We start from the raw sequence: 24,604 nt of genomic DNA on the forward strand, positions 1-24,604 counted from the left end.
GACGGTTACAAACGTACCATCATGATTTAACGGCTATATCGCCTTTGATTTCAATTATTTTTTATCAAGCAATGGTACTAAATCTGTCAGGCAAACTTTCAAATCCACCCACCCCCCCGCCCCCACCAAAATTGTTTTTCCAAAAAATAAAATTCTCCCCTAAATTAAAGGGTTTGCATGACGAAATATTGTAAAATTCGTCGAGTAAAGTAGTTTCCCACCATTTTTTTGCCAAAAATTAAACTTAGCGGACATTTCTATGCAATCTTTGCCCGACGAATTGGTCATTTTTCCCAACAAAAAAACAAATTCATAGTACACGTGTCACTTTTTTTACATTTGCCCGACGAATGAGTTTGTCAGGCAAGACCCTGATGCTTTATAATAGGGTCGAGAGTTGACTTTTGAATTAAGATAGAGTTTTATTTATTTTTATTTTTTTTTATGCCAAAAGGTAGAAACTTTATTGGAACTAAATACGAACGGTTACATTTGCATATTCTGCTAAAATATTAAAAAGAAACTCTGGATCTAACTCATTCCAGCAAAATCTCCAGTCATGCTTAACAACACCGCCACCGAATAAGCTACACGATTGCATTGCCTAGGGGTAAAGCAGAACCTCACCAACTAGAACAAGCTCGCCATCCTCCAAATATCTTGGAGATAGATATCAAGAGTCACATCAGCCGTGATCTCCTTGTTAAGCATTTGAATCAATCATTTTGAGTCCGATTCCACCACCAATCTAACATTGGGTTCCATAGCATCACTTCCAATAACCATCTCCATCCCCTGCCTAATCTCCTCCGCCATAATTGAAGCCGCAAACCTCACACCACCCATCCCTCTCGCAAGCTTAGGAATCCCCGCAAAGTCACGGAGCACCCATCCCACCCCACCCACCCTTGTATCTTTCCGCCAGGCAGCATCACAATTCAACTTCAACATGCCAAAGATAGGTTTCTCCCAATGAAACCCCTCCCTCCCAACCCCCTCCGCAGAAGGACCCCCCACCCCTGACTCCCTATCCTTTTGTTGTTCCCTCCTTCCACTACCGCAGCCTCCCTAAACTCTTCCACTTGCTGCCTTCATAACTCCACTGCAATATGTGGTAGGATTCGGGTCCCATTGAATACAACTTCATTCCTACAGTTCCAAATTCGCCAGAAGCCAAACACAAAGTCATTAGTTTTGATGGACCTTAGGTGCTTTTATACTTTGTTTTTAATCGTAGCAAATCCAATCTCTTCTCTTAAGATTTTGATAAATTTAATTTCTCACTTCTTACGATGTACTTCACAACCCTATATGTAGTGGTTGTGATTTAAGTATATCACTACCACCACTTCTACCACCATATCCCCACCATTACCTTTTCACCATCTCCATCACCCCTGCTGCTATCACTTGCACCATTACCTTAAATTTGGTCAACGTAAGATTCGACGGTATACAAACCAAAAAATGAAAATAAATTATTTATACATGACTTATTGTTTGTTTAGTATCTTATAATTCTATTTTATTAGAAGTTTTTTGTTTGTGAATATTAAACTCATAATTGTATATCATGATGGCAAATCTTAGAATCATCATGAATGCAATAGATTATCACAATCAATACGCATTCCAAAAAACAAAGTTTCATTTAAAGATTCTAAATGTGCATTCATAAGATGTCCCTCATGCATATCACGTAATTTAAGCAAAGTGATTGGCAAGATTAGCAAGGCACTCGTCCTAAATGTTTGATTTCGGATGTAATTAGGGTGAAAACATTCATGATCACGATCACCTGCAAACAATCCGATGTGCTCACTTTTTACAATTAAAAGCTCGCATTTGTTAAATGTGGTTTAATATACTAGCGGATAAGGTGTTGGGCTTTTACTCATGTATTCTGAGTTCGAAACTCTCTCTCCACTTAAAAGCTCGCCTTCTTAGTTCGAAACTCCCCCTCCACTTAAAAGCTCGCCTTTTGTTTTTTGTTTAATTCCTATTTAAGATTAATTATTTGATTAGATACCTTTTCTTTTCAGGTTAACCTTTTTCATCTTATGATTAATTATGTTTGCTCATTTCGTTTATCTTGTAAGATAATAATATGTGATTAGATGTATGTTGTTGTCTTCCGAGAAATTTTTTATTGTAATCGGAACACGAGTGATACACCACTTGTGTTTTTATATAAGTGGTGTGAAATTGTATTTTTTAAGTTATTAACTTTATAACACAAATATATCATCATTTATATAATGATATGTCGTATATCACTCCGTGTTCTTATCACACTGAAAAATCACTCATTCTTCCGCCGGTCTAATGTTTTAGGAGGCCTTATGTTTCTTCCTTCTTCCTTTCACGTGTGTTTGTCAACAAACCTGAGTAGTAAGGTTTGTCGGTCAAACTGGTTCCCACAAACAACCTCAATTATTATTATAACAATAATAATAAATTAATTAATAATTCACAAAAATCAGAAATTCAGAAAAGAAAGAGCAGTGTTTGGTTGAGTCTGCCGTTATATATAAAAAGAGTCTTTTTCTCTGGAGACTAGAGCTTTAATTTGCTGAAGGTTCATGGAGCTTTGTTTGAGCTTAGGAGATCATGAGGCTCTTGCAGAGCCATCTGATCAGACCACCACCACCAAAAAGACAGGGTTTTGCATGAACTTATCAATCGGTCCAAGCTGTGCAGCTGCTACTCCTCCTCCTCCTCCTCCTCCTAGAGATGAAGAAGCAGATAAAAAACAAGATGATGATCATCATCATCATCATATCCATGTAGATGATCATACACCACTTCAACTTGATCTTCTCCCTTGGCCTACTTCTTCTTGTAATCAGATTCAAAACGGTGAGTTCGAGTTTCATTTAATTCATTAATTACCATTTCAATTAATTAACTTTTTTGTTTTAGGGTTTAATCAATTACGTTTCTGGGTATTAATTAATGGCATAAATAGCTGGTATGCTGTCCATGAACGTGATCAACAAAGCTCAGGAAGTGGTGGCTGCTGCGTCGTCATCGCATACAAACAGTGGTTCGTCGTCGTTTCATATCATGGATATCGGCTTATGCAGCAATAATAATCACAGAAAGGGCAGTGCTGGTGATGGTCTGAATAACAATTACCACAACGTCTACAACTACAAGAGGAGGGCTCACTCCGCAGAAGGACAAGGCGATGATGAGGGAGAAAGGGCATATAATTCCAGGGTGGGCAGTGATGATGAGGAGGATGACATCATCAATGGTAACGCTAACACCTGTAGAAAGAAGCTCAGGCTCTCCAAGGAACAATCTGCTTTTCTTGAAGAAAGCTTCAAAGAACACCATACTCTCAACCCTGTAAGTGTAAATTTTTAATTATATAACGAAGGACACAAAAGGTACCAAAATGTTCTCTTATCGGACTATTTCTCTTTGTTTCGCATCATGAATGAGGACCACAATAACTAGGTATATTTTCGCCCGAAACATATAAATTACATATATATACATAGATGTAATTTATTTATGATAGTAATTAATGGTGCAGAAGCAAAAGCTAGCACTGGCGAAACAGCTTAATCTTCGTCCAAGACAAGTAGAAGTTTGGTTTCAGAATAGAAGAGCAAGGTATACATCTAATCTAGCTGTATCCTATATGCATCTGTCTGTGTATATGTACGTAGAAATCTAATTACCTAAATGGGAGTTCTTATTGACACTTCAAATTGATGATCCCTGCACTTCAACTTTATGAAAACGCAAACAAAATAAATTTATACAAGTGAAAGATAACCCTTTTAGGAGTGGCGATAACTCTTGGCTAATTTAAGAGTTTACCTTCTTTAATTTTGATCTTTTTGACAAAGTCAATTAGTATTCGAAAAATATTGTGACTTGAATAATGGATGATATTGATGTGAATTAATTAAGTGCAGGACAAAGTTGAAGCAAACGGAGGTGGACTGTGAGTTCCTGAAGAGATGTTGTGAGACACTGACGGAAGAGAACAGAAGGCTAAACAAAGAGCTACAGGAGTTGAGGGCTTTGAAGGCTACTCATCACTCAAACCCGTTCTACATGCAATCACCAGCCACCACCCTCACCCTGTGTCCTTCTTGCGAGCGCACAGCTACCACCTCTAACGCCGCCATCAACACCACCAACAATACTTATAACAATAATAATAATAAAGTTATGTCAATTAGTACTACAAAAGTTCAAGCAGCTAAGTTTCCTCTCAACAGACCCAGCTTCTATCCGTTTTTTCAACCCAAATCCCATCCCTCTTCCGCAGCTTCGTGAATTAAGACACTCCCAGATATTTATTTATTATACAGCTTCCTTCCAAATAGTTTACATTTATTAGGTGGGCGTGTACATATATAAATGTATATAGAAAGAAAGAATAAGCATTACGATAGTAAACTGTGTTTCTTTTCATTTTTTTTTTTTTTTTTTTTTGCTTTTTCTCCCTCATTTTCCCCTTTCTGAAGGCCCAACTGTTTATTTTGTTTTCCATTTTTCTATTGATAGAGAAATAGAATCAAGAAGGAATTATGGTTAAAAATTTCAAGAAATTAAGGAAATATTTGTGTGTATTAATAAACAAGAAGGGATGTGTTATTCACATATCTTATTTTACTTCTCTCACACCCTTGATAATTTCTGTCCGTTGATCTTCTTCGATTCATCCTATCCAACAGTCGAAAATTAAAAAGGTGTGAAAAGTAAAATGGGGTGTGTGGATATCACACCCCAACAAGAATTGTTGGATTTTGATTTGGCATGCATGCTTTGAAAGGTTTTCTTTTGGGATTTGATGATTTCATTTCATGAATAGAAAAATTCTAGAGGCCGGTGTTGCATCAATTAGTATGATATATCATCGGCATGCATATTCCTAGTACTACTTGATGGAAATTGGAAAGTAGTAGTAGTTGGGAGATGAGAGATGGGAGATGGGAGATGGGAGATGGGCGTTTTCCCAGCCTATAAAACAAAGCTGTCATTGTGGGGACAAGGGACAAGAGTCGGAAGACAATATATTGGGTTAGTGTTTGGATTAATATATCATCATATCAACATACTCTAATTCATCCTTGGCTTTTGAATGAAGCAAGTGTGAATCTGTGATTGGGTAGAAAGATTGGTTTATGTATGCATGCATGCGTTGGCTCTCCATGTCCAATGGTATGCATGGTGTGGGAGGTCACATAACACATGCATGTGACATGCATGAAACAAGAAACAGATGCAAGACTGCGATAGGAGCATGCATAATCATGCATGTTTAAAGTATAAAAGTATGAGACCGACCATGGACCCATCTCCGACGTCCTTATTGGCAAATAGGGAGGAATTAATTATAAGACAAAGTTAATCACGCAAAGCTTCCACGAAATTCACGTAAAACAAGACAAATACCTACTATACTACTTTTTGACATTTCAAAAGATACGGATAAGAACAATGTCCTACTATTTTATATGTGGTTGTAGGAAATCCTTAATCCTGGGTAAAGAGTCCTACACCTTTTCAAGCTTCAACCAATTGAGAGTTTAACTTCCTTTTGAATCAACTGCTAGTTTCTAGTCTTGTCTTCTAATGATTCCTCTCCCTTTTTTTGGGTGCACATTGTAAAATGAATTTAAATTTTGAGATTTATATATATCCACTACACAAATTTTTAAATTTAAATTCATCTAACAGTGATAAATAGAGTGGTGAGCAAACATATTCTTTTTTTTTCATTCATTTACAACTCTCATTTTTCATAGAAGAAGTGAGAACTAGTAACTAGACACCAACTTTTTCATTCTACATATATTTCTTTATTTTGGTTATCAAATTGAATATATTAAATGAAAACAATAGACAAAATTAAACAAGGATATGTAGGAGGAAAAAAATAATGTGTGACTATCATTTCCCTTTACTATCAAGTCTCGTTAGGAGATACTTAGTCATTCTCCTTCTAAAAGTAAGTTCAGAAAAAATAACTCAAATTTGGGCCCTGTATAGTATAGAATACTAGCCAACATGTTTAAATTTAAAAAAAAATTAACCAAAAGTTGATGTGCACATAGTACACAACCAGAAGAATGGCACTTCGATGTGAAAATATAACTTGATATAGGAACATGAGGAGCTATTGTGAATTGTGATAGTCAAAGTGTTATTCACTTGTCCTTTTCTAGTTTATCATTCGAGGACAATATATATTGCTGTTTGGTTTCATTTATTGTCTCAAAAAAAGATTAGTGTTAGAAAAGTTTTGTGTTGATAATCAAGTTGATATGCTAACTAAAGAGATCAAACCTACCAAGTTTTAGCCTTTTTTGAACATAACTCATATACTTTGCACTTGAATATAATATGTACAGGTAAATCTCACCAATGTGGAGATTATTGACAAAGCTGGACGTTAGTGAACAAAAAAATTGCCCCTTTGCATGAGGTTTGACTTTAATTCTCTCATTTTTTTTTTTTCCTTGATCAACGACTTTAATTCTCTATAGTTCAACCAATTGTTTTTGGTTTGCTCGTAGAAGACATGGCTCCCGAATAGATGGCTTACGAAAAGTTACATTTTGTGTGTAAATTTTGTAAGAAAACTTGGTTATTTCTCTTTCTATTCTTTGTGACCTCGATCCGGATTGATAACAGAATAGCTTCGACATTAAAGGCAGTGTAACATTTTCACACCAACTTAGGGTTTAGAATTAGGAGAAAATTAAAAATGTTAGCTATTACTCCATAGAATGTCAAATTCTGGCTAATTTTCCATAAAAATCCCTCCAAAAAATGGAAACGGGGCCTAAAAAAAAATGACAATTTCCCTTGCATGCATGTATAAAAGCTCGTCAGTTCAAGAAAATATACGAAAAATGACCAGAGAAAGAATTACTATTTGGTGTAGAAAGAACTCACAACCCCCAACTTACAATAACACGCATGGAAAAAAAAAAAAAAGTAGCTCACTCAGTTCCCACAATTTTTCTAACTTCTAGCATCTACCACGCCCAGGTAACGTACTACCAATGATGTTTACTGTTACAGCAAATTACAATTTGTACAGCGAACTTGCTTGAATACTGTAAACATTTTTTCGTCATTCCAGAAAGAACTGGAAATGAACTTAATCATTTGGTATGAAAGTCCACAGTGCTAAATGTTAATGAGGTACGATAGAGCAACCATGGGTCAGTTTCCGGAAGCTAGATCATTTCTGAACTGTTCTACCAAGGGAGGAAGGAGAAGAGCAAGCCTAGACTTGTACCTTGCAATTCGCCGTAAGCGTTCCTCTCTTAATCTACAAGAGTAAACACCAAATAGCTAGTCAACCTCTGCAGTATGTTTTATGTGCAGAAAGCGTAGTGCCAAAACCTTTTTGGAAAACAGAACATCCCAAGTTTAGTTTTCATGATTAATCTTTAACCATTGAGTGATAACACTGTTAGAGAATATATAGTTTTATCAGTAAAGGATACAAGTTTTTCAGACCTTTTTTGTTACAACGGAGGGAATCAAACCCTTGACCTAGCCTAATCCTAATCCATTTTCCAGCCCTCCCACACCACTTGAGCTAACCCTAAGGACATTGGGTTTTGACCTCTTAATGGTGAATGGGTACCTTCTTTCTTGAATGGTTGATTAAGGCAGCATGCGTTATCTATGTAGAATCATACTCAGAAACTTTCAAATCAAATTGGGTGGGATATAGAATTAGAACTTGCAGGCAGATGCTAAAACCTACAATGTCTTTATTCTATTTCTTTTATTTTTCATTTTCTTGGGCAATTTGATAATTCAAATTATACAGGCCCTTTTTCCTCCTCCTTTAGACTTGAAAAGGCAAACCTAGATGTGCCCATTGATTCAGTTTAGTGGCAACAGAAATTCATTTCTCCTTCGAGATGTTTTTCACAATCAACAACTTCAACAGAAAAAAATGGACGACATAAATCAACTGCAAATAGACCCTAACTTAATCTTGCAAATGGTAATTATAATTCACATACGATATCTCCATTAAACCCATTACTTCAATTAAGGTGGAAATTTATTGTTTATAAATCAGCTTTCAAGGCTTAAACCATTATCTGTAACAAGGGAAAGTCAACTCATTGTGTGTAAGAACCAGATTGTAAAAAACTTACCGTGCTCGAACTTTTCTGGCACGTTTGACATGTCTTTCTAACAGATCATGTGGTGATAAACATTCAATGTGTTCCTCAGCCTGAAAACAAGAACAATGAAACTAATTACATTTTTGGTAAGTGCTATACATCATTTGGTATGGGAATGATAAGATTCAGAAAGGTAGGAGTCTCAACTTTTAATTTTTGTACCCCTTTAACTTAATGCATTCAACCAATTCCACAATAAAACCATCCCTTGTTCAACGGGTAAACCAACTTGTTCAAACATAAAAACTACAAGTAGAAACATTTTTTTTCTGAAAACCCAAAATGAAAACGTAAAGACCGACTAGAGGTTGGGGGCAAGTGAAGAACCTATGATCCTCCCATTTGACAGAATACACATGCATTCATACAAAGTGTGTTTTCTACATATACTAGTTTTCTTTCTCTAATTTCTCTGAACTCAAAAATGTTATAGCATACAAGTATACAACTAATGCGTGCATGTTCTGTGTGCCCAAATATATGTTCTCTGTCATCTGTAAAACTTGAAAACTTCATTGCATACAATTGGCTTTCCGTGGAGTACAGCAGGACTTGTATCAAAAACTAGACATTTGGTACTATCCAGAAAAAGGATGTTTGATGAATTGATTAAGAACAAACAATAAAGAATAGTTATTACTTCTGACTAGCAAGAACAAGAAGGCAACTGGACAGAAAATTTATGCGATTGCGCAACATAAAAGAGCAACTTGGCATATTATCTCAGACCCTTAAATCATTAACTTGTCCAAAAAATTGTACAAAATATATGCCTCTGGTAAAAATTTAGGTGGCATTTTCTCAATTTCTACAAAACAAGATTCAGAAAAATGACTCAAAGGTTGAAGACAACTTTACAAAGTTTTGGTAAAACCTCCTGCAGCATTAATCTAATAATGCATCAAGATAAATGCCTAAAAGAGCAATAAAATTCTCTAATATAATTTTTGACTTAGAAATTCACCAAAGGTCTTTGTCAGACCCTACTAAATAGTGTGCTTAGTTCTTGTATGATTCCAGGGAAGTAAGTGTAACATTGTATGTGTGGATGCTGACACTGCAAAAGGCCCCGTTAAACTATATTGATTACAGTTTTTTTTAATAACAAGTATCTTGATTACATGGACACTAATATGATCTATATACCCTAATGGAGGCTAATACAAATCATAAATTTTTGTAGCTGGAATCAAACAAACTTTTGAAGTCATATGTCTCAACTTTTTCGTTCCATTTATAGCAATTCAAAATAATGCTGCCAAATATAATGGTTATTATAAAAACCTAACCTCGTCCTCGTTATCATCTCCTTTTTCTTCTTTTTCCTCTGCTTCACCTCCCTCCTTTTGAAGAGTAGCACTTGCCATAGGTATTGGTGAGGGTCTCGGAAGAGACCTTACAGCATCACCATATTGGGGCTGCCATCAGAATAAATTAGGGCAAAAGCATTATAAATCAAACAGGTAAAAACAGTACTGCATCAAAAATCAAATTAGTATTTTCCCACATTAATGTGCAGTGTGAGCTGCTAAGAAAACAATGCATCAGTGCAGTATACAAGTATTCTATCACTGATGACTCCTGTAACCTGTTTGGCCAAAAAACCTAGAAAATTCAGGTAAGCATATGGGCTTTCATTTTCCTATCGTGTTTGGTCCAAAATAAATAAAAACAAATAATTGTGTAAACAAGTTGTGTCTAAATTTTTCCCCCGGGGCACAATAGCTGGCAACCTTATAGTCCATAATCATTTTCTACTGTAAGAGGACCATTTTCATGGTACTGATGTGAGACTACTAATGTTGCAGTGGGTCGATTTACCCTAATGAATGTGTACGACATTAATTTTCCAAGTGAACTAGCTGGTAAAGGTAATAACAAGATGTTATATCATATCATATCATATATCCACCGTTGCACATGACCAGATAATTCATTCAGGAGGCATTAGCAGAGAGTACTGGACACATTCAAAACCATTATTTCAGGGAATGGGTGTCAGCACTCTGGAATTGTTAACAAATGTTACATGGAGTTGTACTTGTGGATTTAGGCTTTTCAAACAACTTGAGTACAAATTTAGGCTTGCAAAAAGATAGAGTACCAGATTCTAATAGGATAAAAGCAAAGTATCAAATACAACACAAAACAAATCTCAACCTATGATATCATGCCAACCTGAATTTCTTCAGTAAAACCGTTCCTCAACCATGACCGACAGTGCACATATAGAGAAGCTCCATCTGTCATCCTGACCTGCATAAATAATTCAAAATAATTAATGCCAAAAAAATGTATGCGAACTAAAGGCAAGTTATATTTTGCATTCTGGTTATCCTACACTTTTGATGAAAGATCGATTAATTCATCTCAGAAAAGATATAATCCAGGTTGTCTTTGTTTAAAAAAAAAAATTCTCTACTGTTTCTACTGCCATTAGCATTACTTTGATATATAGTTAGTGGTAGAACTACTTACTGAAACTATATTGGACTAATACATGACATATAGATCATTTTTCACCATAAGTACTATATGTATTTGAAAATTTAACTATATGATTGATGGGGATGGGTTGGATCACATTGTGTCGGGTGTCCATGGGAGGAAGTAAATATCCAAAGATGGGTTGCAGTTTCTAACTAAATTGTGTGTCCTTCAACAGGCATCCATGTAAGTTGACTGTGCACAACTAGAGCACATTATTACATATTTGCAAATGGATTCATATGTCTAAAAGGTCATCCTTTGCCTCATAAAATATGTAGAGATGCGCACAGTGCACACACATGCATAGGCACACATGTTATGGGTATGTAGAATGGCTCTTTCAACCCTTGGATAAATCTTGAATAGATATGCCTGCACATTGTTGTGCTCATTCTACACTGCCATCCTATTTAGTAGATATGAATATCAAGAAATAATCCAGACATACTATCATGATTAAACAACTTCCCTGACGTGAAGGAAAGGGAGGAAGGAATTTAACTGATGGAAAAGAAAGAAAGAACATATATCAGATCGATCCACTCTATCAATCATTCATATAAATTTGAAGGAAAGAGGAACATCTAATGACATTTTACCATCAAAGCAAACAGGGCAAGAAAGAAAATATCCATGGCATCACTAAATATTATACAGTTAACCATCAACTCATTCCAATCCTCCTATAAAGGGGGGAAATTGATCTTTACAACACCTAAATCACCTCTCATTACAAATAATTCATGTTATGTGTTTTATATGAGTGATGTATGTGACAAACCAAGCACAGTTGCTGATTCACAACCACAAAGCCCTTTACCTAACAATTGAGAGTACGAACTGAAAGACAGAAACAAAGAAATCATAATAATAGAGGGCTGAATAAGAAAGTAAATGACGGTACAGACTGTTTCTAACTTTCTACCATATTCATTTCCATCACATGCCAAGCCACCATAAACTTGAAGAACAAAGCCTTCAACCAACTACTAATAAATATCGAAAAGCATATATTCAATATACAATGAGATAGCCATTTCTGCCACTAAATATGTTCATTTTTAGCCATCAGCTCTTCTTACCAGAATGGAGACCTAAAATAGAAGTGAAATTAAATGCTGTAAATAGATGTTATTAACCATGCAACAGATCAAAATAAACTAGACAATGACCCCACACCAAGGGATCTTTGACATCGACAAGAGCAGATTAATAGATTGAACAGAAAATCTTAATAACAAGATATTATAAAGCATCAATACATGCAGAACCAGTCACAAAGCAAAGTGTTTTCTTACTTGTCGACCTCTAATGACAGCTAAGTTATCATCTTTGCTTTTATCCCTGCAGAAACACAACAAGAAACGAGTTACAACAGTCCAAAATTTGAAAAAAGAAAAGTCTTATTGCAAATAGAATTAAAATAAACAAATCTTGAGACATTATATCCAACATTACCTCATGTCTTTAAAACCATTGCTGTCAGGAGCTAAAGATGGAGCAACCTAAACCAGAAAGAAGACATACTGAATAAATCTTCAAATCTTGCATTCAGACTCAACAGACAAAATTTTTTATGTAACAAAATAACAATAAAACCACAGTAAAAATAATAACAAATGCAAAAATCTGTATTCAAGTTGGCATAGAATGTCCAATGGCCAAAAGGTTACAATGTTTCGATTGGCATAATATTCATGTCAAAATCCAAAATTAAATCCATTATCTAGTTTCCCCATTCTGACCGGCCAGGTTACTCAAAAGTCACATTGCCTACCAAATACTAGAGATATTACTTAAATTAATTTCTTAAGTCATCGACAATACTGAACCTAGTGTTATTCAGGCAAGAATGAAAAATAAACAAGATGAATGCCTAAACTTGACCAATTCAAGATGTAGACCATTCTTTTATTTTATTTATAACCCATGGGCAAGGCAAGCATTTGCAAAAGCAAAACTAAAGTCTACATTACCACCATTAAATCTTTATTCTAATTACAAGTTGGAAACACCACCAATCCAAACGCAAGAATCCTTCAAAGTGCTCAAAATCAAAGCTTCTGATAAAGCATATTTTCCATTATGGACTGAAAGATACTTGGGTAGAAAAAGAAGAAATTTGTATCCATCTTTTTGCTTAGTCTATATGTTATTTTCACCTCTTATTTCCCCTAACAAATTCAACCCAAGACAAGATTTCGAGATGTGCGCAGTTATGAATTCTACCCATACCTATATCAATCACAAATTACACCAAGAAAAAAAAAAGGCTTCTTTAAGTTAAAGAATACTTCCAAACAACATAACTTTACTTTGGTGTTTGTGTTTGTGTGTAAAAGATGTAGAATCAAAAGAACACCAAAATCCAGACATTGGAAGATCAATTAAACCAAGATAAAACTAGAAACCTCAGGAGGAGCAGAGGAAAGGGGAAGGCCCCTAATAAGAGGAGGAAGAGGAGACGGTGCTAAGCTGTAGTTGGGTCTTATCAAATACACAGGAATAGGCTGCTGAGGAGGGAAATTGAGTAGGGGCCGAGATGGGTACACAGCTCCGGCGTTGGCCACAATGAGTGCGGGTTCGCCTCCGGCAGCGGCGGCGGGACGAATGGGCCGAGGAATAAAACCTCGGCCAGAGGAAGCCAGTGGGTGCAGAACCCCCTGATGATTAGCAGCTGCTGGTGCTACTGGTGATGATGATGGCGATTGGGTCCGAATTTGGAGGGATGGGGCTGCGTAAAGATTAGAAGGAAGAGGAGATGATACGGCAGGTCTTACCGGCTTCGTCGTGGTTGTGTTGTGTGCGGCGGCTCCGGCGGTGGCCATGTTGGCGGCGGCTGAAGCGGTGGTGTGGTTGGGATCTATGGTCATGGTGGTGTCTGCGGGCAGTGGCGGGGAAATTTGGGAATTTGGTGCGCTTTGGTTTTTAATTTTTGAACGTTTGCTTTATACACCCAACGTATGCATATAAATAAAAAGAAAACTGATAAAAAAAATTTGAAAACTTTAAGTAATGAAAATAGTTTGAAAACTTTAAATTTTAACGATAAGAACAAAATAAAGGGTAAAGTGAATAGTATCATGATTGACTTTTTAATGTAAAAATGTGATTTTTTGTTAAAATGAACAGTACCAAAAACTTTTCGTTAAAGTTTTCTATAATAAACTCCTCAATTTCTCAAACATCCTTTTGTCTTTATCTTATTAAATACAATTTTGCTTTTTCTTTTATGTTTTATTTTCTCTCTACTTTTTGTAGGGTTTTTATGTTTTTTTTTTTTTAAGTTTTTATGTCAAAATGATCTTTGAGATTTGGATAACTCATTATTTTGATCATTGACATTTAAAATTAATAGAAGTGATTCATGAGTTTTTTCATCATTAATCATTTTAATCATTTCATAAAAACTTATATTAAATAAGGATAAAAATGATAAAAATACTTTCAATTTAATAAATAATGAATTAAATAATTTGATCAACATGACAAAAATATTTTCAATTTAATAAACAATAACCCACACAACCAAACCAAAGGGCCTGGGTTTGAAAGCCCACGTCTAAGCCCAGTCCCAAACTCAAACTCTACCTTATTAGGGGAGGAGACCCTGAGAATTTGATGAATCCCGATTCACAACAACAGAAATAAAATGAAATAAAAAAGAAGATACAAAGTTTGAGTCGTCGTCGTCGTCAGACTCCAACTTTGTCCATCTGCAACTCTCTCCGTCTCCTAGTGTGTGTTTGAGTGAAATCATGATCTTTGTTGATGGGCAACTCTCTACCACAGGCTCTTCTGCATCGCCTCAGGTACTCGCTCTTTGCCTTACTCGAGACGATACTAAATGGAAATTTTCAAATTTGTAAAAAGTAGATAGTTTGAACTGCTTTTCTTTGTAGTTGCAACTTTGAGTAAAAACAAATTAAAAAGCTCATTTGATGCTGTAAATTTGTGATCGCATTAATCATGAAACAAATTTGAAAATTGAAAATTCTAGCTTGTTTGTTGTCACACCTTATTTCTGCAAGATGAGTATTACATGAAGTTTATGTTTATTAGATTTACATACATTATTTATACACATAATAATAGGTTACGATCCTGGACACACGCTTTTGACACACTTTTCTTTCGGGCCCATTCCTTATGTATTTCAATCGTCTAACTTTTATGTCTTACATCAAACTTTTATGTCTTACATCAAAGATCATGTCTACCAAAACTCACCCAAATCCAAAATCATATGACCATTGGGTTAAATTAGTGTTTCTTTGTAGAACCAGATTCATCCATTTTATTCACTACAAATAAATGTCTTAATGGTTTTGGAATTGTCTTATCTTTGCAAGAATGATCTATGAATGGTACTAAAATATACACGATTTGGATCGTTGAAATGCATTACAAAGTGGGCCTTACAAAATATGTGCCAAAAGCGTGTGTCCCACCCATAATAATGAAGTATACCGAAATTTCAAATAACAACATTTCTAAAAAATATAATCTGGATTGTCTTCTGACGGATGACTTGCTTGCTCAAATTCCCCTACTACATTTATAATAGAAATTAAAGCTTGTGCTCGTGAATAGGGACGGGATATTCTGGTTGCTCTATTGGAACACCCTGCTTTGGTAGAAGCCTCAGCTTCGTTCAAGGCTATCCCGAAGAGGAGATTCTCAGTTGTGGAGGCAACGCCACCCGGTAAATGGGTTTATTTGTTCCAGAGAGAATATGCAACTGTTGATCCGGCATTTGTGGATGTATGTTCTTTCTCTGTTCCTTGACTTGAGGCAAACACTTGTCAATATACGGCATGATTTTTTTCTTTCATATATACAGCGGAGAGACATAATTATAACCTTTTCTTTGCTTAGTTCACTAATTATAATATGATGCCAGTCCAAGAATCCTATGCATGTCGAATGCCTTCATGTGAGGAAAGTGGCATTTGATAGTCCCGCATTTTGAGACCTGTCCTGCTGCTCTTTTCAGCTCTAATATGGGCATCCTTGTGGTGCAGTGTGTCAGATAACATAGAGACTACATGGGTGAACTAAAATAAAAGGTACATGGGTTGATGGCTATGAGTATAGCCTTCCTTATATCTTGTGCAAAATGGAAGTCACCTCATGGTTTATTCATGACCATCCTGATGGTTCTTAAAGTTATTTATAATATTTCTGCCTTTAAAGAGAAGGATGTAAGTTAGTCTCCTTGTAAATGTTGATGGTTTTTCTGAAATGGTTGGTACCCATTAACCGATCACTTTCATGCCATTTGTAGTTGTAGTATCAATAGTACTATCAATTATTCCTTTGCTAAATTCATTTTTTTTCTGCTTGGTCTTCCTTGTTAAAAGTTTGTTGGAACTGATGAAGCAACGACCTGTATCGGTGTGGCCATTCAAAATCCGAGAAATGGAATGTAAGAAATGGATTTATTTGAGATGTAAACTATTTTAGATTTTTCCAGTTTTCAAATAGTAATTTCATGTTTGGTCTTAGTTTTTAATAAGAAATGCCATAGATGCCAAAACGAACGCCAAAAATTTTGGACTCCAAGTGGAGTGGTAAATGTGACCGGTTCTAGATCTCTTTTTTTGTAACAAGTAAGACGTTGTCATGTCTTCTACCATGCCATTTCGTGATTGAAGTTAGGAAACTTATGGTGCTCTGTTACTGTCGTTTCTCATTCTCTTTTCAAACTGTAGGACCTCAGTTGCTCATATGGATTCTCCAAACATTGTGGATATGGGTCTGTCCCAGATGTTGTCACTCCTTGTTGACCATAACAAGGACATGGAGTTAGATGTACTTTTTCCTTCACTGAAATGATTTGTTACTTTAATGGTTATATGTTTTGTTGTTGACCTCATAGAATCCAGCATAAATAAAAGAATATTTCATGGTCACAAAATGCAGGTGCATCTAGTCGGTGGATTTGAAGATGTTTCAACTAATGTTTGCCCCAGGATCCTCTTCTTTGTCATTGATTTCCAGATGTGTAGTTATCTACTCAGAAACAGGATACTTTAAGCTGAAATATGTTGAACTTTGTGTGCAGCATGGTAACGACAACACTAAATCAGAAAGTCAGGAAAACATGGATGGTTATTCCTTTCCCTTAGGTGCCAAAATTGTTGAAACTTTATGGAAGAGACCAGAGAAATTCCACATACGTACTCTCTGCATTCTTGGGCATAACACTAGAAGGGATCCCGAGGGAAACACGTACCCCAACTTCAATGGGTTCATGGTTAGCCTCAACCCCATGAATTAAACATCAATTTGTTGTATGGCTTATGTTCATATAAGTCGGTTCAAAATGAGATAAATTTTAGTTCTGAATTGAAATGTGAGCCCTTTTCTTTCACTATTAGAATATATAGCATCTGCAGCAAAATATTAAAATAAAATTAATAAGAAATTGTGCATGATGCAGCATCATGTATTTTTTTTCTACAATTCTATCTTGAGTGTGCTCACTGCTCACCTGTGAAGTTTACAACATCGTGTAATGTGTGTGAGTGAAACTTCTGTTAAATCCTTCACATTGTAGAAATTTCCGCACTCTTTCAGGTAGGAACTTCCAATGGATCTATTACCCCAGCTATCTTTGACAAAACCTCAAGATGTCCTGATGAAGTTGTCAGGAGAATTCGAGTTTCTGTATCATACAAGGACCCTAGTTGGACAGGAAGGTTACTGGAAACATATGATACTCAAACTGATCGATTCAAGATAGCTCCATGTTGCTGGTAAGAGTTACTTCATCGATTATGCCTTCAACTTTTAATTACTCTACAAAATCTCTCTGCTTCTTTTAAAGTTGTGCTCAACTGTGCCAGCACCATTGACCTCACATATATATTTTCTGTTCATGCAGGACACTGCAGCAGTTACACTTTGCTTTATTATTACAACATTATTCTGATTCAGAAATCCTCATCATGTGTTCTACTTCACCTTCTGCTGAGAGCCCAGATTTTGTGGCGAATATGAGAAGGTACGCATCAAAGGTAGACCTGTCTTACTGTTGTTGGTGATCACATACACACAGAATTTTTTTTTGAAAATAAATAAAGAAAAGAGGATGTTTCCGCATATAACAGAAGAAAGAATAAAAGATTGACGAGGAACTCCACAACAAGTTGATCAAATTAGGTGCATTGAAGTTTTTCTTGTTTCTGGCTTGTGGCATCATAAGCTATAGTCAAGCCCCTTACACATTTGCAATTCGTAGAAATAGTTTGATGTTCATCCTGTAGAGTAATGTTAATTTTCAAATATTGCGTTAACTGAATTTGGTAATCTTGATTTAGGCATTGGGACTACCTAATCAAACACCCAGATTGGAGAGAAACCTTTCCTATGAAGCAGCCACGCATATTTGAGAGGACTGCCGAAGGAGGCTGGAGAAAGCCACAAGGTTCTGATACATTAATCAGTAGGAGTTTCTAGTTATTTTGCAACCTTCCCATGCCTCTGATTCATAAGTCCCCCATTTATTGGCATACCAACTCAATCAATATAGATGACCATGCAGCAAATTGGAACTATCATGTTCTCAGCCTTTAAAAGAAGGGTGTAAGTTGGTAACTCGTCGCAGTGTTAGTTGTTTTTGTCGGCGATTGCTTGTCGTTAACTAAATACTTATGTGGCAACTGAAGGATCCGTTTGATAATTATATCGTTTTTCATTTTTAATTTTCACTTTTTGAACTTGAGACACGAGGAAATGTAAGGAAAAGTAAGAAGGGTGTTGGAAGGGGAAGAAATTAAGTGAATGAAAACAAAATATTGGAAGTGAAAACAACATAAAATAGTTACCATTTGATAACAACTTGTTTAGTTTCAAAATTATCACATGTTTGCTTGGCCCCTCTTTTAACATTGAAAGAACCCAACAGTGGGTGCAAAACAGTCACGATCTCATGTGAGACGATTGCTCTCCAACTCCCAACTCCACACTCGCAGCGATCACTGAAATCCGAATCAAATTTTAGGGTTCTTGATGTGATTGCTACTCTAAGCTGCCCTCAAAGTAGGGGAAGATTTTAACTAGAGACACAGAAGATTAAAGAGGACAACCCTATCAATTAGGGTAAGGTAATTCATCACTTGCAAACCCTATCAATTAATAAAGAATTTGTTTATCAAAAGGGAATAATAACAGCTTCTTGTTGCCTTGTACATAACTTTATTAGAAGGGGAGATGTCTGCCGAGCCACTATTCTAAAAAATTTTACCTACCACCGCCTAGATCCCGCCTAATCCATTGAGGACTAAGCGTATATCAACAACAAGGGAACAAGGCATGACAGCAACATCCTTATTTGTATAAAACCACTTCCCTTAAGCATTAATGAAGAAATATGTATACTTTATGTATTAAACATAAAAAAATGCATGCACACATACATATATAATCTTCTATATATAAAGCCGGAAGGACGTTTTGGTGTCACCGGCTTCGACAAAATAATGGGACCAAACTGCCCCTCAGCCAAAAAAATCCAAAAGCAGCCCAATACATTATATCGAATAATGAAAGGGTAATTTGGTCATCATAAAATATAATATTATAATATAAATAATAAGTGAAGAGAGAGAAAAGAATAAAAGAATAAAAGAACAGAAGGATAAGTGAAAGTTGATGGTGTCCACGTGAAGAGGAAAGAAAAATATAATAAAAATAAGAAAAATCATAAATGTTGTGTTCAAAACATCTTAAGAGGCGTCGGTGATAAATTAGTACAATTTTTTTTTTAATTAGTACCTTATCATAAGCTAGCAATATGTGATTTAATTAAATGTTCATGAAATATTATTTTCTCTATTTTTAAATACGTTCAAAATATCTTAAGAGACATGTAATGCCGGTTATAAAAAAAGTATTTTCCGCATGGATAATAATATGATTTGCTGGTTATAAAAAGGATTTTTCCCATGCAGATAATAATTTGATTATATTAGTTGTCAAATGATTGTTTTTGTTTAACAAACGATATTTGATCTAAGATTATTCATTTACTTCAAATATTTTACTTTTCTTTTATCAATTTACGTATACAAATACATTTAAAAGTATAAATCCCGTGTAAAATAGATCCCCATTTATTACCCCCACCATTTAGTAGACGAGTTGTATCAGATCAAAGTTGTACCGAGAAAAAGGGGGTTCTTTGAAAGCCCCAAAAAGCCACTTACTTGGACTTGTCGTGCTTTTAAGAGCCAGCCGACTTCCAAATCCAACTCCGACGCTCAGTCAATTTTTAGGGGTGTAGTCAAACTTGGATTTAAGAGGATTTTAAAATATTTTAAAATTTTATTGTAGTCAATTAAAAGATTTTAAAGAATTTTAAAATTCATCCAAATCTAAATGTATTAAAAAAAATTAAGATTTTAGAGGATTTCAATAAATTGTATATTTTAAAAGATTTGAGGGCAATAAGTATATATAACTAAGATTAAAAAGAATCCAACCCCACCCGCTAGGATTTCAAATCCTTTTCCATATGCCCCTGCTATTGTCCACCGATGTGCTTATTTCGATTCCCCTCCCAACAATCTGATCACCGGCACCGTGATCAGACGAATTCACCACCATCTTGCACCTTTCTTGAACGTCCTGACGAACCCAGATCTTGAATACAAACATCCATTCAAATTCTTTAAAATCCATATGAATTTTGTAGGAGTCTTAAATCCTATCAAATCTATCACTTTTAAAATCCTTTAAAATCCTTTAAAACCTTATAGGGGTGTATTCAATTGAGAATTTGAAAGATTTTAATAGATTTATAAATTCATGGATTTTTATAGAGTTTAATTGAATTACAGTGATTCTATATAAAATTTTGATTTAATTCCCTCGAAATCTCAAGGAGAGATGTGATATTTGTGGATGCTTAAAATAAACTACGAAATCTCTTCAATTCCGTCTAATTTCTCAACTTTCTCAAATTCTTTAAAATCAATTTCTAATTGAATACATCTGGAATGTTATAAAATTCTTTAAAATCCTAATTGAATACACCCGGATTTTAATAAACTATCTTAAAATTCTAATTGAATACACCTTGAATTTTAGAGAATCACTTAAAATGCTGATTAAATACCCCTAAATCCATTGAAAGAATTAAAATCCTTCAAAATCCAATTGAATAGATCTCCCTTAATTTGACTACACATTTTACGTACATGCATACAAATAACGAGAAAAACACAACACGAACACAAACTCCCAACTCCGAACAAAAACACTTGTCTTTCTTTCTCTCTTGGGTCTCTGAAATTCTGAATCCTTGTCATTTGGTCTGTTTGTTATGGCTCTTGTGAGTCGGACTCAATCTCTCTCTGCCTTCTCTTCTTCCTCCACCCATTTCAGGAAACCCCATTCAGCCTCCTCCTTCAACCCCATTTCTTCTTTACGCTTCAACTCCTCTTCTTCCAATTCGTCCTCCTCCTCACCTTTTACCGAGAAGACTTCTGTCCAGAGGTACCAGCGAGACCGCTGGCTTTACCAGAACCAGCCATTGGAATTTCACCAACCCTTACCCACCCCCTGCTGCTCTCTCCCGCCCGATTTTAATTCTCTGAGGGAAAACGACATCGCTTTGCAGCTACCCGAGCTCAGGAAGCTGCTTCAGGTGCTCAGAGAAAAGAGGCACACAGAAGGTGACCGAGGCAGTTGTGGGCCCGGCAATGTCTTCCTGGTCGGTACAGGGCCTGGGGACCCTGAGCTCCTCACAATGAAGGCTTACAGAGTAATTCAGACTGCTGACTTGTTGCTGTATGATAGGTTGGTGTCCAATGATGTCTTGGAATTGGTTGCCTCTGGTGCTAGACTTCTATATGTGGGTAAGACTGCTGGGTACCATAGCAGAACCCAGGTAATCAAGCACTTATCTTTCTTAATTCCCATTTCCTGCATTACCTGAAACCAGTTTTCAACTTGTTTGGAGTTTCAATTGGGTTGGGTATTTGTAGATGCTATAAATTTGAAAACTTCGGGCAATTTGGTGAATTGGGTATTTGCGTTTGTGCTAGTTCGCATCTGGGTTTGCGAAATTCAAAGTTTTAGTGAAGTGAATTAGGACAGCTGTGATTGATCTTTTGTTTGATGCTACATAAAGTTTAGCCATTGCAGTTTGGGTTTCAGGAAATGAACTGAATTTGTTAATCCCCTCTTTCAGGAAGAGATACATGAATTGTTACTCAGTTTTGCCGAAGCTGGAGCTAATGTTGTGAGACTAAAAGGAGGGGATCCACTGGTGAGTTTTTGTGTTGGTCTTTCAGAAATTTGCGTCTGTTTTTACCTGTGATATCACGTTCCGTCATGTTAAATTTTGTGGTTAAACATATCGTTTTTCTTTAGGTGTTTGGAAGGGGTGGAGAGGAGATGGATTTTCTGCGACAACAAGGAATTGAAGTTAACGTTATTCCAGGTATGATCATAAATCAAGGTCGTAATGCCGTTATTTAGTTGAGATTTTTGTAAGAGTGGTGGAATGTCTTATCGACATAAGATGTCTCCATTGTTTCCCCATTGCTTTTTGATGAGAGAATGTTCAACATCGCCATCTTGACACATTAATAAAGTTTCAGTAATCTAATTTCAGAGAATTTAGGATGGTCCGCATTCACAAAGATCTGCTAATGTTGAGCATTATAAGATTTGCTATTCCAGTAGAAATGTTCTATTTCATCAGTTGGTTCTTTAAAATCATGACACGTCATTGGCATTTTAAATTTTTACTCATTGAAAATCATAGGTAACAAGTCTTCCATATGTGAAGGGGTGACTGAGAAATGATATCAGTACACTTTGCTTCTTAATTCCTGAAAAACGTTTTGAACACAGACGCCATAAAGTGTAAAGTATTGGTGGGAGCACTTGTGAGATGAAATGAATGGATGAGGAAAATAATATTCCTAGTAAACACATTGAAATATTGGGGGAATCTTAGGTGAGACGTCAACCATATGAATATGTTATTAGATAGTACGAGTCTAGGAACAACTTTGTTCCAATCTAGGTTGAAGCCAAACGCGCTCCCAGCTTGTGTCTGTTGGGAAAAAAAAATTCCTCTTCCCTTATCCAAATTGTGCATCCTTCGATTTCTTTGACATGATTATTCTCTTAAAGGGTTAAGCTTTATATATGGTTTCAGACAGCTTCATGAAGGTCACCTAATGAGGACGTGCTTATATTTGATCAAAATCTTTTTACCTTTCAGGTATTACTGCTGCTTCAGGGATAGCAGCAAATCTAGGGATTCCATTAACTCATCGAGGTGTTGCAAATAGTGTCAGATTTCTCACCGGCCACTCCAGGAAGGGCGGAACAGATCCTCTATTTGTGGCTGAGAATGCAGCTGACCATGATTCAACCTTGGTGGTTTACATGGGTTTGTCGACTCTCCCTTCTCTTGCTCAAAAGTTGGTGCATCATGGTCTACTACCAAATACACCGGCTGTTGCAGTTGAGCGAGGTACCACACCTCAACAACGCATGGTAAGGATGGTCTCCTGTTGCGTATTGGTATAGCCTCATGTTGGACCCCGGATGGTGTCTTTTCTTTACCTGATTACCTGACATTTGTGCCATTTTAGGACCTTTCTTATTAGTTAGTAAACTGACAACATGGGAAAACACTTGTTTGTCTTAGACACGAGGTTGTGATGCCCATTAGGAATGTATATAAGCATGCATTACCCCGATATTGAAAAAGTAAATTGAAATAGGTTAACAATCCTTCTATTTCGAACTTCAATTACACCCTGAGGTATACATCAAGATCCTTCGAGGGCGGTCAGTGTTACTTTTAGAAATCTGACCGGTCCCTACTATTCACCCTCAATTTATGGTCATCAACCTGATTGCGGATTTGATACAGTTCCTTTGGATGCCTTTACAGATAGGAATTCAGATTGTATGAGTTTGGCCATTTGCATTATTTATGTATTGTAATGGAAAAATGATCATTGTTGCATGTGCATTCATACAGGTTTTTGCAGAACTGAAGGATCTTGCGGATGAAATTGTATCAGCAGAGTTAGTATCACCAGCGTTGATCATCATTGGGAAAGTAGTGGCACTTTCACCGTTGTGGCCATATGCTTCAAAGGAAGTCTCCTCTGTTGTAGAAGCACTATAGGCGCATCTGAGGCGTGAACATAAAGTATTTTCCCATCCAATTAAACTTCAGAACTTAGGCTCACGGCTCATGAATTTCTGTAATTACAGCTTTCAGTTCATCGGCCAGGATGATCTTCAATTCTTCGTTGAGGTAATTATCTGCTGCTATAGATGGATCATTTTTATTTTGGGGTGGGGCGCACTTCTTGTTTCGAGATTTTTCAAAATTGAGCTAATGGATTATGGGAGTGCTGGGATTGTGCTCAAATATTGTCTGATGTTTCTGATGTTTCATTCTTCTACCAATCAAAATGCTTCTGGGGAAAGAATGAATTGCATGCACTGAACAGGGGAGCTGTGTTCTTGTTCACCGGGAAGGTAGAGGATAAAGCATTTTATTGCTAGATTGTCAGAAACCGGAATCATGGCATCAGGCGGAAATTGTTTTTCGTAGCATGAGAGGGTGATTGAAAGTTTATGAATTTTTTGAGTGATTTGTGATTTTGTTGTGACATTTTGAGTACTGTGGTTTAGATGAAGAGGCTGTTATAGTTGCCTACTACACAGAACCGTTATGAGTCTTTTGACCTAGCAGCGAGTGACTCATTAGGTTCATGTAGTGAGTGAAACTGTGAAAGTCTGGCTACTGTAATGTAATGCGAGTTAGAATTAGAGCCATGACACAGACATGAGAGGATAAATTCTGAGAGCTCTAACACAAACAGAGCAGCATGTGTTGATGGTTTCCTATTCCTACCCAATCCATCCCAACCCAACCCATT

At 36.2% G+C, this 24,604-nt stretch overlaps 4 protein-coding genes across 6 annotated transcripts; 3 read left to right on the forward strand and 1 right to left on the reverse strand.

The window, feature by feature from the left end:
- Positions 1 to 2,295: 2,295 nt before the first annotated feature.
- LOC137747497 (uncharacterized) lies at positions 2,296 to 4,642 on the forward strand. Its single transcript, XM_068487619.2, has 4 exons — positions 2,296 to 2,859; positions 2,969 to 3,354; positions 3,545 to 3,624; positions 3,933 to 4,642. The coding sequence occupies exons 1-4, from the start codon at positions 2,583 to 2,585 to the stop codon at positions 4,297 to 4,299; spliced, it is 1,110 nt and encodes a 369-aa protein (XP_068343720.1). The 5' UTR covers positions 2,296 to 2,582; the 3' UTR covers positions 4,300 to 4,642.
- Positions 4,643 to 7,053: 2,411 nt separating this feature from the next.
- Positions 7,054 to 13,626, reverse strand: LOC137748633 (uncharacterized). The gene is made up of 7 exons (XM_068488798.2): positions 13,088 to 13,626; positions 12,135 to 12,181; positions 11,975 to 12,020; positions 10,365 to 10,442; positions 9,476 to 9,604; positions 8,157 to 8,236; positions 7,054 to 7,309 (listed from the first exon to the last, which is right to left on the reverse strand). Exons 1-7 carry the CDS (start codon positions 13,547 to 13,549, stop codon positions 7,201 to 7,203), a joined length of 951 nt encoding a protein of 316 aa, XP_068344899.1. The 5' UTR covers positions 13,550 to 13,626; the 3' UTR covers positions 7,054 to 7,200.
- Positions 13,627 to 14,279: 653 nt separating this feature from the next.
- On the forward strand, positions 14,280 to 18,385 carry LOC137748386 (protein N-terminal asparagine amidohydrolase). 2 transcript variants are annotated; one of them, XM_068488534.2, is made up of 9 exons: positions 14,280 to 14,488; positions 15,270 to 15,440; positions 16,040 to 16,104; positions 16,391 to 16,490; positions 16,602 to 16,640; positions 16,744 to 16,935; positions 17,259 to 17,437; positions 17,566 to 17,685; positions 18,002 to 18,385. In XM_068488534.2, exons 1-9 carry the CDS (start codon positions 14,435 to 14,437, stop codon positions 18,138 to 18,140), a joined length of 1,059 nt encoding a protein of 352 aa, XP_068344635.1. In that variant the 5' UTR covers positions 14,280 to 14,434; the 3' UTR covers positions 18,141 to 18,385. The 2 variants fall into 2 exon arrangements, with proteins under 2 accessions (XP_068344635.1, XP_088535742.1); XM_088679616.1 differs by having other exon boundaries at positions 14,302 to 14,488; positions 17,566 to 17,698.
- Positions 18,386 to 20,902: 2,517 nt separating this feature from the next.
- Positions 20,903 to 24,336, forward strand: LOC137748812 (S-adenosyl-L-methionine-dependent uroporphyrinogen III methyltransferase, chloroplastic). 2 transcript variants are annotated; one of them, XR_011070121.2, is made up of 6 exons: positions 20,903 to 21,573; positions 21,877 to 21,954; positions 22,059 to 22,128; positions 22,921 to 23,198; positions 23,692 to 23,973; positions 24,150 to 24,336. XR_011070121.2 is itself a non-coding variant. In XM_068489001.2 (5 exons), the coding sequence occupies exons 1-5, from the start codon at positions 21,007 to 21,009 to the stop codon at positions 23,839 to 23,841; spliced, it is 1,143 nt and encodes a 380-aa protein (XP_068345102.1). In that variant the 5' UTR covers positions 20,903 to 21,006; the 3' UTR covers positions 23,842 to 24,336. The 2 variants fall into 2 exon arrangements, 1 of the variants encoding a protein (XP_068345102.1); XM_068489001.2 differs by having other exon boundaries at positions 23,692 to 24,336.
- Positions 24,337 to 24,604: the final 268 nt, after the last annotated feature.

This window comes from Pyrus communis, chromosome 2 (genome assembly GCF_041283825.1).
Source record: "Pyrus communis isolate YQ-2024b chromosome 2, ASM4128382v1, whole genome shotgun sequence".
Taxonomy (NCBI): Eukaryota; Viridiplantae; Streptophyta; class Magnoliopsida; order Rosales; family Rosaceae; genus Pyrus; species Pyrus communis.

Bases quoted from the DNA above. Each gene is read 5' to 3' on its own strand.
- LOC137747497 (XM_068487619.2), top strand. From the start codon at position 2,583: ATGGAGCTTTGTTTGAGCTTAGGAGATCATGAGGCTCTTGCAGAGCCA. The intron at 3,355-3,544 runs GTAAGTGTAAAT...TTAATGGTGCAG, and splicing joins AACACCATACTCTCAACCCT to AAGCAAAAGCTAGCACTGGC. The intron at 3,625-3,932 runs GTATACATCTAA...AATTAAGTGCAG, and splicing joins TTTCAGAATAGAAGAGCAAG to GACAAAGTTGAAGCAAACGG.
- LOC137748633 (XM_068488798.2), bottom strand. From the start codon at position 13,549: ATGACCATAGATCCCAACCACACCACCGCTTCAGCCGCCGCCAACATG. The intron at 12,021-12,134 runs GTAATGTTGGAT...GTGTTTCTGCAG, and splicing joins AATGGTTTTAAAGACATGAG to GGATAAAAGCAAAGATGATA. The intron at 7,310-8,156 runs GTAAGTTTTTTA...TTACTCTTGTAG, and splicing joins GCCAGAAAAGTTCGAGCACG to ATTAAGAGAGGAACGCTTAC.
- LOC137748386 (XM_068488534.2), top strand. From the start codon at position 14,435: ATGATCTTTGTTGATGGGCAACTCTCTACCACAGGCTCTTCTGCATCG. The intron at 15,441-16,039 runs GTATGTTCTTTC...CCTTGTTAAAAG, and splicing joins TTGATCCGGCATTTGTGGAT to TTTGTTGGAACTGATGAAGC. The intron at 16,491-16,601 runs GTACTTTTTCCT...CACAAAATGCAG, and splicing joins ACAAGGACATGGAGTTAGAT to GTGCATCTAGTCGGTGGATT.
- LOC137748812 (XM_068489001.2), top strand. From the start codon at position 21,007: ATGGCTCTTGTGAGTCGGACTCAATCTCTCTCTGCCTTCTCTTCTTCC. The intron at 21,955-22,058 runs GTGAGTTTTTGT...GTTTTTCTTTAG, and splicing joins TAAAAGGAGGGGATCCACTG to GTGTTTGGAAGGGGTGGAGA. The intron at 23,199-23,691 runs GTAAGGATGGTC...GCATTCATACAG, and splicing joins CCACACCTCAACAACGCATG to GTTTTTGCAGAACTGAAGGA.